Here is a 13462-nt window from a genome sequence, read left to right as displayed (position 1 = left end):
ACATTATTTAATTGACAGCATTAGACTAATTTAGTATACATATTACTATTCGTATGTTAAAAGAGAATGCATTTGCATTTTATGTACCAACCATATAGTGCATGTTCCTTACCCATCATGTTTCCTTAAGAATGGAGGAAGCAGGAGAGGAAGATAGTTGGTTCACTTAAACAGTGGATGATTTACAGTAGTGGTTAGAGCACTCAGGGTCTTGGATGCTGTGCAACCCATATAAATGGCTTTGTCAAACACTATTTAATTTGATGGGGTGGAGAGGCCTTCAGCAAGAGGAGTCAAAGCGACCTGGCTCATTTCATTTTTAAAAAGAAAAAATGCTAAAGTTGTGATGGTTCGCTGGATGCTTGGCTTTACCTGCTGGATTCATTTATCTTTGCAAACAGTTATTTATTCCACTAAGACTAGGATGACCTTTCATTGTATGTGTGAATATTAAAGTGAGTGAAAGTCAGTTACCTGGAGGAGATATACACGATGGCTTTCCGAGGCTGGTTGGCTGTGTGACACCTTCCAGGGTTCCATAAAGAGAATACAATTCCATGCTTTAGCATGGAACAATGCCTCTGTCATTCATCAGAGGATTTAGAATATGGTTATTTTAAGACAAAAGAGAGTTATCTGACCCTGCAAAAAGGTGATGTGTATTTGACTAATGAAATGTACCGTGTGTCGTCTGCCAGCCTCTGTTCAGTTGGTATTGCTTTCAAGAATAATGTGTTTTTTTCAGCTGGAACTAGGATTATTCAATTGTAAAGAACACATTGTCGTTCAGATGCTGTAGTTCTTAGTTTAGACTTGAAAACTATATGTACTGTGGATGTCTAATGAAAGTACGCCTTAATAAAAAATAACAAAAATGTTCTTGCGATGTAAAACCTAAAGAATTATAATGTTCATATTTTCTCTCTTTTTTTTAAAAAAAGAAACAACTTTTATTTCAACTGATGTTGGCAACATACCAATGTTTTTTTCTTTTTACATTTTTTCTTGACCACCATACCTTTAATAAAAATAAACATCATTAGAGGTGACTAACAACAAGTATGGTAACATGTCTTTTTGATCAAAATATATAAGGTTGCATTTTTATACATTATGAGGCCAAAAAGCTTGAGAACTCAAAAGTCAGATGTGAGGAAACAGAATACACAGTATTACACACAGTCTTGTGGAAAGGACTGACATGAAAGAGTGTCCTGTTCGACATTACTTCAATGAAACCATTCATGCAAAAACGAAAAAAAAGGTTGGGAAAATGTAAAAATAAACCATAAAAATGAAATCATCAAATTAAAATTAGAAGGCATTCATGATTCAATTATTCATATAGTTAAATCAGAACAATGATGAAACTGAAATGTAAAATCTTAAAATAAAAATGAAAACCCTAAAATGAAAATAGAAAAGCCATGCATTTAGCAAGGCAAACACTAGTATTTGGAAATCTGATGCAGCGTTTATGGATGTCAGTTGTGTGAATGACACAGTTGTGAAGCTCTAATTCACAAAGACTCCTTTTTTTTTACTTTTTTGTGTGTTTTTCATCATGCTTCTTATAGAATCCATTTTTACATCCAAATCTGAGTCAAATGTCCTACACAAGTCCCAGAAAAGAACATGGCTGTTTTTTATAATTCTGATGTTTTCTTACACTCCGAATCATACGCTGATCTTATCTTATCTTCGCATCCCATCCCTCTCTGTGATGTGCCATAATGGTAGATATATTTATTTTTATATATTTATATATATATATACGTAGTAATATTTTTCCCTTTGTCGTTTGGTACATAAAGTGAAATTGCGAGTTGTTTGGTTGTGGTCTCTTAGTAGGCAAACAGGAAGGGGAGGAGCTTATGCAGGATCAGCAGAGTGATGTAAAGGAGCGGCTCAGTGGTCGCCATTGTTCCGGAACCTGCAAATGTCAGCAGCAACAGAGAAAGAGAGACAGAAAAGTTTGTTAGGTCACAGTACCTAAAAAATTATGTCCAATGTTTTTCATTTAAACACACATTCATCAACATTTAAAACTAAACAGCATCTTCTTTCCTCTCTACCTATTTAATCCATCTATGGCTTATTCAGCATCTGCGCCATGTTTCACATTACCAAAGTCCTTCAGATGTCTCGTTCGTAAACACTACTCAGCAATTTTGCTTTTATCACCTCATTCCTCCGTTACAGGCTACGCACAACAAAGAACGGAGTAACTCCACATTTTCATCCATAATTTTTATGCAGTCATCTGTTGAAGGTGAAAAAAGTGCTACAGCTCCCAGCCGGGAACACTGAGGAACCCTTGGACCTTCAGGGAGCACCTTGCCCTTTGTCTGGGACCTACATGACATTTTCTCTTCTTGACTGACAGCAGAACAGTAGCCCACAGGCTTTTTGAGCCCAAGCCAAGAAAGGCACAGAGTACTGAAGCAGACTGTGAAATAAACACATTACATAAAACGCACATCTAACACCAGAAGGAATACTAGCAAACCCCAAATACACAATTGCCGTCTCTCTCCTCAATATATGGACATACACCCACATTCGCGAACAGAAACACACTAGTAATGAGTCACTGCTTAACAGAGCGCTCCTGACTTTCAGAGTGTGAAACGGCCATCTGTTTTCCACAGTTCTGGCTTTCCCGTGGTCATATCTCACTGCACTTCTTTACTCTAACTCTCCCACCATCCCCAAACAGATTAGCATACTGTGCCAGGCTGCCCGTGACAGGTAAACCACGGCACAACACGCTTGCACAACAACACACAAGCTCAAGGAGCATGTTATACAGTGATCTCCTGGAGCGTGACCATTTGACCTACACATTCACCCCTGGCTGTTTCTTTTATCATCATTGTTGCAGAGGTAAGAAGGTGGTGTTGTCCCCTTACATGGGTGGTTGGGTTGATATAGGAGAGCATTTGTGAAATTCTGTGGTTCAATGAAACATTATAGCGTGGGTTTACAACAGAGGCACTTCATATTATTTTCAGCTTGTTCCTCTCTCTGTTCTTTTTACTATTTATATATATATATTTATATCAATTACTGAATTAATAAAATATCTTAAAGGCTAAAGGCCATGGTGGCAGACCAAGGCTGAGTAACACATGGAAACATGGACTTAGTTGTGTTTAGTTGTGTTTTTATTAAAGTGTGTTTATTTCACAGTCTGTTTCGGTACTCTTTGTGACTTTCTTGGCTTGGGCTCAAAAAGCCTATGGATCAATTCATGCACTTGTACGTAACCTGTTTTTCTATATTATAAGGAGCATAAAATACAGATCAAAAAAATAAAGACACTGCTCCAATTTTTGTTTTATTCTTGTCATGTCTCGCAAATTCCAAATTAAAATATTGTTTCTTATTTGCAGAAAACTGAAACAATTTTGGTCAAAATGACATAAAAGATGCAATGTTTGGGGATCTTGAAAGATTAAAAGAAAACAGGTCCATACTCATGTTTTACATGCATTTTAGGATCAGTTCAAAATGTATATATTATGAAATAATCCTGATTTTATGATTTACAACTTTGATGCATATTTGCATTTTCTCAGTCTTTCACATTGCTGTTGGGTGACTTATATGTCCCTCTTGAGGTTTATTTCTGTTAAAACACTGGACAGGAATGACCACAATACATGCAGAAATGCTGATGAAAGCAAAACTGATGTGTTCTCTTAATTTTTTTCCACAACTGTATATTCCTCAAATAAAACTCAAAAAATATTTTGTTGTACTATTGAATACATACCATAAACCATTGTTGAATAAAAAATACAACTTCTAAAGTGTGACAATGCACTGACAATGGAACAGTTTAAATTGATAACACATATGGAAGTGCACTAAACTAAAGATCTAGCTGAGAAATACCCACAGTGTATAAAGTTAACAAAGTGATCTGAACTAGATCAGTATATCCATTGCCATGTGTTAATCCCATCACTTCAGCAAGCAAAAGAGAGCAATTTTTAAAAGGGTTCACTACATTTCTTCACCATACTCTTACATCTTGATTCACAGTATCCTCCATTAATTGACCTTTTGTAAACGTCAATCTGCAAGCAATCGAAATCAAGATACATAAGAGATTAGGCTAAACAAGGGTAAGTGAATACACGAACAGACGAGCAAATCAGATAAAATGCCAAAGTCATGACCCTGAATGCTGTGGAAATAATTACAGTCAACACGGACGCAGAGGGATTCTGAGTCCAGCTCATTACTCACATGTCAGCAGTAATCTCCTCCTCTTCCTCACTTAACCCTCTATACAAGGATATTAATCTGTCTGTTCACTTAATAACACATTTAATGAACACCGCCCAGTACTCACAGTCCATGCCACTTTTAATAACATTTTGTTACCTTTGAAGGATTATAGTTCTACTCACATTGTTATAGAGATGGATATGTTGGTACTGTGTACTCACAGTAAACCCCCGGCAATATAATCAGAATTATTTAGTTTTACAAAATAGAATTTAAAGGATATTTAAGAGATGCGTGTATTTTGGCATTTCCTATGTAGTATAAGGCAAGCCTTTCACATGTAGCCAATTTGAGCCATTTGTTCCTATTGCATTTTAAAGGTCCAGTGTTTATTTTTTACTGACAGAAATGTAATATAATATACAAAAATAATGATGTCTTCAGAGGTACAGAAAGACTTTACATAATGTAGCATTATGTTTTTATTATTTTAGAATGTGCTATTTCTATCTACATATACCGTGGTCCCCGCATTTCCTAAATACGTTACCTCCTTCGGCAGAGAAGCGAAAATGTGACGACATCTTAGTTCTGTGTCAGACACCATAGTGGTTCGAAAGGGAAGGGCGGAGAGAGCCGTTGGTTGCAATTCACAACCTCACCTATAGATACCGCAAAATTTCATACCATGGACCTTTAATTCGGCTTTTACCTCTTCATTGGTAACAACATCAATGTTTTGTAATTGCCATGCATTCCTCATTTTTTTCACCTCACAACTCATCTATTGCTTTGATCAATTTTTTCAACTCCTCTACCATCCTAGCAGGAGCACTTATGAACTGTTATAATGGCCCTTGAGGGCCCACTGAGAGATCAGAAGCAATGGACTCTAAAGATGAAGGATTAGAGGGTTACAGTGTGATCATATCTGTTGAGCTGAGGGTATGTCTCTCTGTCTCAGAGGGAATAATAGTGTTAGCACGCTCTACACACCTTCAAATACATTTGACTATGGTTTGTTGAAACTCTGATTTAAGCTGCAGGTATAAATTTGTCCGCCCCAGCATGCCTGTGTATGCAGAGACTATTGTAGTGAATAAATAATACCAGCAAATGACTTCTTTTTTTTTAGTTTGTGACATTGATTAATTTTTATATAATATCAACTACTGGTATAAACAGCATCACAACTATAATACCACACAGTAAAGTTATATGGAAAAAAGAAGCACAATTTGGTAAAAGGAGGAGCATCATGACAGTTATTCCCGGTGGACAAGAGGAGAGCTCTAGCAAACAAAAAGATTAAAGTTTAAGGGTCTAGAAAAGAGGGATTATTGCCCACAGAAAGACAACACAAACTCTGTATTCATGCTGATAATTGGCTTGTTTCAGCCAGTGCATCTACAAACAGACACCGAGAACATCACCCTAAAATACTGCACTATAGAACATTAGCGTGGCATATTTTAGTTAATATTTTTTTTACTTATAAAGTAAATGCAAAAACATTATAACTCACAGGACTGATAAAATCCAGACACATCGATATCACTGATACAATGGACATCGGGGACAAATCAAGAAGCTATTAAAGGTCAGGTCAATGAAATTTAGCGGTATCTACAGGTGAGGTTCCAAATTGCAAATTTATACATCTCTAAAGATATAGTTATGTATATTATATTGCATTTCTTTCAATGGATTCTCCAAAAAATAACACATTGGACAGCTTTCAGACTATTATATGGAATGACTGCCTATTTTGTCACATACAGTAATTTAAAACAGCTACCATTGCTCTATTATTCATGGTATGAAAATCCTCACTGCTGTCTTACATTTAATGCTTTATGTACAGGCTTACCTTCATCTCTCTCTCTCTCTCTCTCTCTCTCTCTCTCTATCTCTCTTTGTGTGAGTCATTCGCTAAACAAAAGCTAGATTGAGACAAAGCACTTCTTGATTTCCCTTGTGTAGTCAGCAGGAACACAACTAAACACAGTGTCCCAATATGACCGAAGCAAAGATGAAACAATTAACACTCGTCCTGGAGTGCTGAAGTGCTTCCCACACAGTGACAATCTACAAACACATCTAGCAAATGCATGCTTGCAGTGGGGTTCTGCAGTCGAACTGGGCTCATAAGTTCAGTGTAAAAGCTGTCCAGCAGCACTAAACACTGGGCTTCTCCCCCCAAGCACATAATCACCGCACCACCAAACCCCCTGCGCTCGCTGTCATGTGGGATTGCAATTTGATTACAGGTGAAATAACCAGATTGATGTCTGCGGGTATTAGGCGTAGAGGGAACAGGATCCTGAAAACACAGTGATGCGCACAGACACACACACAAACAGAGAGTAGATTAAAACAGCTGTGCGGCTGGAGTGATATAAATTTATCAGGGTGCCAAGCTTAGTAACAAAAAAAATTGTTCCACTTCAAGCAGAATCATTTTGTGTTTTTTGTTCCAAAAATGGTTTACTTACAAAAAATACAGATGCATAACGTTATTTTAGTTATTTCTTTTAGTTATTTTTCAGTTATTTAAGCCTAAAAAGACACATTTTTACTTTGTGTTTATCTTTAAGATTTTAAACATGTGTTAACTTACACTTTAGCTATTAAACATAACTCCGTACATTTGGTTGATGCTCCTTTGTTTAAAACAAAGTGTGTCATGCGGTTGGTGTTTACAGATGTCTTGTGTAATAATCTGCCATCAGAGCGTGGTCATTTCAACGTGTGTTCATGTTCACTTTCACATTATTTTGTACATAAACAAAACACATAAAATACAGGGCCCTTGTACACCTGCTCAATTCATGTGTTTTCTGATTGGGTAGTTTTATGTCTATTTAAAACTGTTCCATTTACAATTGGCATCATAAGCTAAACGGATATGAATCATAGGCCACTATTCTTTTCCAGCGCAAAATGTAAATACATTCTTCAGTATTAATTCATTCTACAGTCTGCCGTTTACATGTCATGTCTAAAAGAACACACATTTTCTACTTGCCGAAGTGATGCGCTCCTGTGGTGTCTGCCGATAAAAAGCATCACGAGTTGTAAGTTTATGAAAATTATAAACTAATTTCAAGCGCCGAAATTCCCTTGCAGTAGCTATGCTATTATCTATATTTATACGTTCATCTGTTCAGCTTTGTTGAGCTTCTTCTCTGCTGAGCTTCAACTCGGGAAAAACGAGAATGTCACAAAGCATAAGTGTCGCGTCCACGTTTCTCTCATTGGGAGTGTGATCGGTAAATGTATTTAAAACAATGAACTTGAGCTGAGACATGGCTAACTTGCACTATCACTTGTCCAGTTTCGTCTGGAGTGTGTCACAAACCACCTCCTGGGGTTGTGGAATGGCGCATTATGGGTAGTCACATTGATCCTCCGATATTCTCACATCTTTCTCTCTTCATCTTCATTGTAATACTTTGCAGTTTTAATTTGCTTAACCCCTATTATTTCTTAATTTCTCTCTTCTCAACGTGATCTAAACACAATACCTGCCAAATTAAGGTTAAGTATTCATTCCAAAAATTCTTTATATCCACTTGTCTGCCCTGTCCCTTTTCCTGACACAAACAACGGTAAAATCTATAATTTGCTTAAAGGATTTGATTAGTCAAACCTACTTAATCGTGTAAAATAATTTTAACATGAATTAAACCTACAGCAAATACAAACAGCTTCATAATACAATAAGAAAGCAATGGCATTAATATGAAATGAGCTAATTATGAAATGACAATCTTGTGCACCAATAAAAGCATTTAGTTATAGACCACGTCTACATACTTTTCATGTTTAATGCTCTGAGAGAATCAGGTGCATTCTGACAGGAACTTTCATTACAAACACATGCATTTTGTAACCTCATTGTATTTTGGCTTGGTGGGAATCTGTAACCATTTTCTACAAGGCATTGAGGCTATCTGCACCTTCAAGTCAGTATAGATAGCCACCCAGCCCTGCTGGGGAAAAATAAAAGACAGCCAAAACAGCAAGAGGCAATTTGATGCACCTGACAGCATGCAGAAAGCCATGCTTATCAGCTCCTGCCCATAGCATTCCTTTAATATTAATTGTTTCTGCCACTCAAAGCGATGACATTGTGTAAAAGTGACATACGCATACTTCCAAAAGAGAAGGTGTGTGTGTGTGTATTTGTGTGTATGAGTTAGAGAACGAGTGAAAGAAAGTAAGTTAGTAAGAAAGATAGTTGATACCATGGCAAAAATCCTTCAAATATGAATCATTTAAATTTGTCAGACTCTTTAACTTTTTCACTTTAATAACAAAAAGGTTAAACAGCTCTTAACCAAAAAAATATTACCAGTGACAAGGTTGCACAAAGACAGAGCTGATCATATGAGAGGCAGATATAAACAATCTAAAACTTTTGATTTTGCATAATATAATATATATAAAAAAGAATCACCTAATATCTGTTTAAAAATGTGGGAGAATTTAGGTAGCAAATAGAACTTAAGTGACTTAACACAACAACAATCAACAATTTTAAACCATTCCATGCATTTCTTATCAAGGGCAAATGGCCCAGCTAATTAAACAGAAAACTGTCTTAATGACTTTTAATGGTCAAACAAAAATGGCCAATATATACCCCATTAAATAAAGGGATAGAGAGAGATAAAGAGTGTTAAATTAAAACATGGAATGAAAAAGCACAGAGGATCATTACACTGGCCCTTTTAAGGTCCGACATGTTCACCAAATGGCTGTCTCCATGTCTGACTGCATTAAAGATTGGCTGAGCATGTTTCCGCTCATACACTCACTGCCATGCGCAAAACCTTTATGTCCACTACAGGTTTTGTATGCCTACAGTACATACGTTTTCATGATCACACACACATTGTGTGTCACCATTTGATTTGTGTATCTAACATGTCTTGCTGTCTCACACCGTCTTCTTAAAGAAACAAAGCTGCTTTAAATTGCTTTGGTTAAATTCACAGTACACAGGGAAATTGTTGCAACCTGATTAAAAGTGAAAACTTATTTATAAAAATACATTTTTTCATGTCTTTATTAATAGTAGGATACTGATCAGGTTTTTAAAAGTAATATTTCTTGAAGGAATTCTAGATTGTCTTCTAGAAATTATATTCTAAAATTCATATTTACCAAAATAATATTTTGATTAATAAGCTTTATGCTGAAACTGGATAACATTGTATTCGGTTCAGGTCTTGTGTATGCACTTATTACATTTAGAACGGTTACACTTAAAATTCCTTTAAGAAAAGATACCAAATATTAGCTAAATCAATCTATGTAATATATGCGGATTGATATTTTACAGTTTTTTATATTTCTTTTCACTGACATTTAAACATAACAACAAAGCTGAATTAAATGATTACCTCAAAAATCAAGAGATATCTCTGCTATTTCACAATACTTTTCACACTTGTCTGACAAGTGGATGTAACAAGACCTGTTTTCCAGTTTGGTCAAGGGATTTTCAACATATACCCTATTCAAAATGATAGAAATAGACAGTAGACACAACTGAAGTGATAGAACACAAATATTGACAGTGACCACTCATAAAGCTTACAGACACCAACACTAGTGTCAATACCTAGTTGCCCTCTTTTAAAACTATAAAATGCTTCTAAATTCACTGTATCTTCCAACAGACCACAGTATTTAGTCAAGTTACCTGCAGGAAAATGCATCCCTGTCACAATCTCCTCTGGCTTAACTAGTCACTTGATGTAATCGCTCGCCATTGACTGCAGAAATCACTTCTGCGGTGACAGAATGTAGAGTCAGAAACAAGCCTTTAAATCCCCATCGAAGGCCCCATAAATAGAGGACATGACCTCGGGGCCAGTGTTAAAGAGACAAGGTGATGTCTTGATAACCTCACTGTCACACCGCACTGTGGTCACAAAGGGACAATAAGGTCAGGACTGATGCTCTGAGACAGGACAGACCATATCGGTGCTTCCTGCGTCAGACAGAGAAAGTATCATCAAGTGCTTTTATTACTTTCTCTCTCTCTTTTGCCTTCAATCTTCTGAATTTTGCCTTTCGCATAGAGTACACTGATACATAAACACAAACACCTCAACACATACAATTTTCTCCCAGATTGCCTGCTGAGGAGACAGGGGCTTGATACGGCAGGGCTTCAAATTAAACCTTCCAGCAGCGACTGTAAAATGTGATTATTCTGAGATGTGCTTCATTGATTAGTGTGCGTTTGTGCCTTTTTGAAAAAGTGATGCCTCTCCATCACAAACACATCAATCAGAAATAGACAGCTCTCTGGGTTATGTCAAAAAAATGTACCAAATAATGCTGGCAACAACATTGGGATTTATCGTCCTCAACCACGTGCGAATAAACAATTCAATGATCTGTTTTTCACTATATGCAAGAGTCACATTTCACACACTCTCATTGAACACTTTATTAAAAATACATCCAAATAAACTAGAAAAATAAATAAATAAATAGAGGTCATTCAAGTTAATTCCATATAATAACAAGATGGTTCAATGGTATTATTATGTATGGTGGAAAGCGCAATGCTTAATATGGCGGCTCTTAAGAAGGAAGCCCTGCATCCAGTAAAACAATCCAACTGTCAATCATTAAAGACAAACGATTCTCTATGGGAAGGGGATTGCACATACGTGCAACATGTTATGTGATTTTTAACGGCAGTTGGAGCTTATAAGAAACAAACTTTATATCAGGTTTAACTGTTTATCAACATAATGTACCAGACTGTAATGTGATTCACATCATAGGCCTAGATTAAAGTAGAAAAAATATGTTGTTTTATTGTGACCTTTGCCAACAAATGAAGGTAGGCTTTGAACTTCGTATTTAATGAAAGAAATAGCTGCCCAGAGGTGTTGTAAACACGACCGCCAATTGACGAGACGTTCCTTAAAAGGGCTTTTGTTTCACGTTTAAATACGTAGCATATCAAGCAAATCCTTAAATGCCATTTAAAGAATAAAATCTCACTCATTCAAGCTCAAACACCCTGTTTTTCCACTTTTGACCACTCAGTGCCGCTGTTGCACTTTCACTCACCGAATCCGTGCTGTTGTCTCAGGATGGATGAATTGCCCGGCCGAGGCGAGGCTGAAGACTTGACTGCAGTGTCAGTCGTGGTGGTTGAGGCGGGAGCGGGTCCGATTCCGAGCGGTGGAGGCACGCGGGGTTTTCCCTGACCTTGGCCCGGCTCGGATGTGGCCCGTCCGCCCGTCGCCGTGTTACTGTTTCTCAGCGGCCATCGGTTCTGGATATGCGACACGGCCTCCTCGGCCAGCATTCCCTCCCGTGGCGCCACGCTCAGAGTGGCCTGCACCTTGTTTTCCTGAGTCTCGTCAGAGTACAAGTCCAATACCCGACACTCATACACGCCCTCGTCCTCCTTCCGGACGCCCGACAGGCTAAGCTTGTGGGAAATGGCGTTGCCCTGGACTCTTACCGTCTGCTCATGAAGACATAAATATATTATATTAAAATGGGGTTTGCGAAGATAATCCATATTTTACTTGTCATTATAAATTCCGTACTTTTCATTTAAAGGCAACTGAATGAAAGTACAAATTAGAAGTTGCTGTGTGCACCTTTAAATGTTGCAAAACAGCGAATTTAAACAGAATTACATTTTCCCTACATAAAATAAGTGAACAATAGGATTTTAGTCAGTTTTTGATTTCCGTTCATTAAAATGAAAGCAATTATAACAGACTATCCGCCGAAAGACGGATCTCCTGCCGCCGAATCGCATGCTGCAATATATTCATGTAATGAATCACGTGTCAAACACACTAAATCCATCTCATGGATAGTTTTTGTATTTTATTTCGTCTTCTGTAATTCCACAAAACGCTCACAAAAATATCATCGGAATACTCACGCTTATTTTTGTGGCGTCCCGGTGGGCAACCTGTAACAGATCACATCAAAACATGAACAGGCAGCGAGAGTGATTCATTTTCCTGTGTCATAACATCCATAGGGAACCACTGTTTAAGCTTGAAAGACCCTAACAGTTAATCATAAACGAGAGGTCTAGTCATTCTCATCAGCACCATGGACAGCAACAGTTGAGCGTATTACATTCGTTTTCCTGTCACGTTTTATGGTTTAGGCTATCTTTCATATGGATACGTTTTTTGTATTTCTGGTTTGAATGAAATCTAGTCATTCATGTCACATGTGTCCTATTGATGTGAATGTCCTATTGATGCACGCTGAGGTAAATAGAGAGACGTTAGTTTTGTTAGAGATAGTCACGATTTGAAATGTGCTTATTTTTTTTCTTGGCGTACAATGTTCCATCTCAGGGCCAAGTTAAAGACATTGGGACATTTATATCATATTGATCATGACATCAAATTTATATCACTCAGCCGAATACCCACCCCCCAAACCCCCACAACCCAACATGATTGAATGGCGTGCTTTGGTAATCGATTGCTTTGTTGCGTTTATTTGGGCTCACTCATCACGGGGATACATCAAAGACGTACGCCGGGTAAATATGTGCACGTGAAACATTCTCGCATCCCACTGCGGCCGTCAAACAACCCCCTGGTGCAACTTTCACAACAAGTCTCCTGTGGAAAACTGCCTGTTTTCATTCATTACCTAGAAAACCAAAGGCCCTTTACCTTGGGTCTGTTGGCCGGAGCGCTAATCTGAAGTTCGTGAGCGAGCTCTTTAGGGGCTGATTCCTTGAGGTACCACCACTGAATCTCCAAAGAGAACGGCGAGACTCCAACGGCTCGAAAAGCGCACGGCATCTCTATGTCCTCGCCCTCTCCGACACTCACATCTTTGGGCACTTCAGTAAATGAGGCTTAATAAAGAAAACACATCAATAACATATTGTTGTTACAAGAAATCATTCGAATTTAGAAACCAAATAGACATATTTAAGAAATATGCACGTGTTTGTGTTTTCTTAATCATTTAGAAAATTATATTAGGATTCAGATAGGAGGGTGTTCGACGTGATATTGTCTAGTGTACATTAGATTAATATTATGCAACAGGACACGACAAAACAATAAATAACCAATCCAACGTAATGTGTTAATAATTCAGCATCACTATACAGAGGAAAAAAACTTAATTTCAGAATCACCAAACCGCATCTGCTATCTCTCAGTAGACTCTGCTCTTAAATACGCAACAG

The 13462-nt window shown here is 37.5% G+C and overlaps 1 protein-coding gene across 10 annotated transcripts in view; it reads right to left on the bottom strand.

Moving 5' to 3' along the window:
- Positions 1-932: 932 nt before the first annotated feature.
- vstm2b (V-set and transmembrane domain containing 2B) overlaps positions 933-13462 on the bottom strand; it is a 36859-nt gene continuing 24329 nt past the window's right edge. For all 10 annotated transcript variants that reach the window (XM_056758733.1, XM_056758743.1, XM_056758776.1 and 7 more), the window contains 4 exons: positions 12936-13123; positions 12179-12208; positions 11344-11746; positions 933-1933 (listed from right to left, as the gene is read on the bottom strand). In XM_056758733.1, the coding sequence (XP_056614711.1) occupies positions 1845-1933; positions 11344-11746; positions 12179-12208; positions 12936-13123 (710 nt within the window). In that variant the 3' untranslated portion in view covers positions 933-1844. The remainder of the gene's footprint in view (positions 1934-11343; positions 11747-12178; positions 12209-12935; positions 13124-13462) is intronic.

This window comes from Triplophysa dalaica, chromosome 1 (assembly GCF_015846415.1).
Source record: "Triplophysa dalaica isolate WHDGS20190420 chromosome 1, ASM1584641v1, whole genome shotgun sequence".
Lineage (NCBI taxonomy): Eukaryota > Metazoa > Chordata > Actinopteri > Cypriniformes > Nemacheilidae > Triplophysa > Triplophysa dalaica.
Note: the sequence above shows the minus strand (reverse complement) of the source record. Positions and strands in the feature narration are given on the sequence as shown.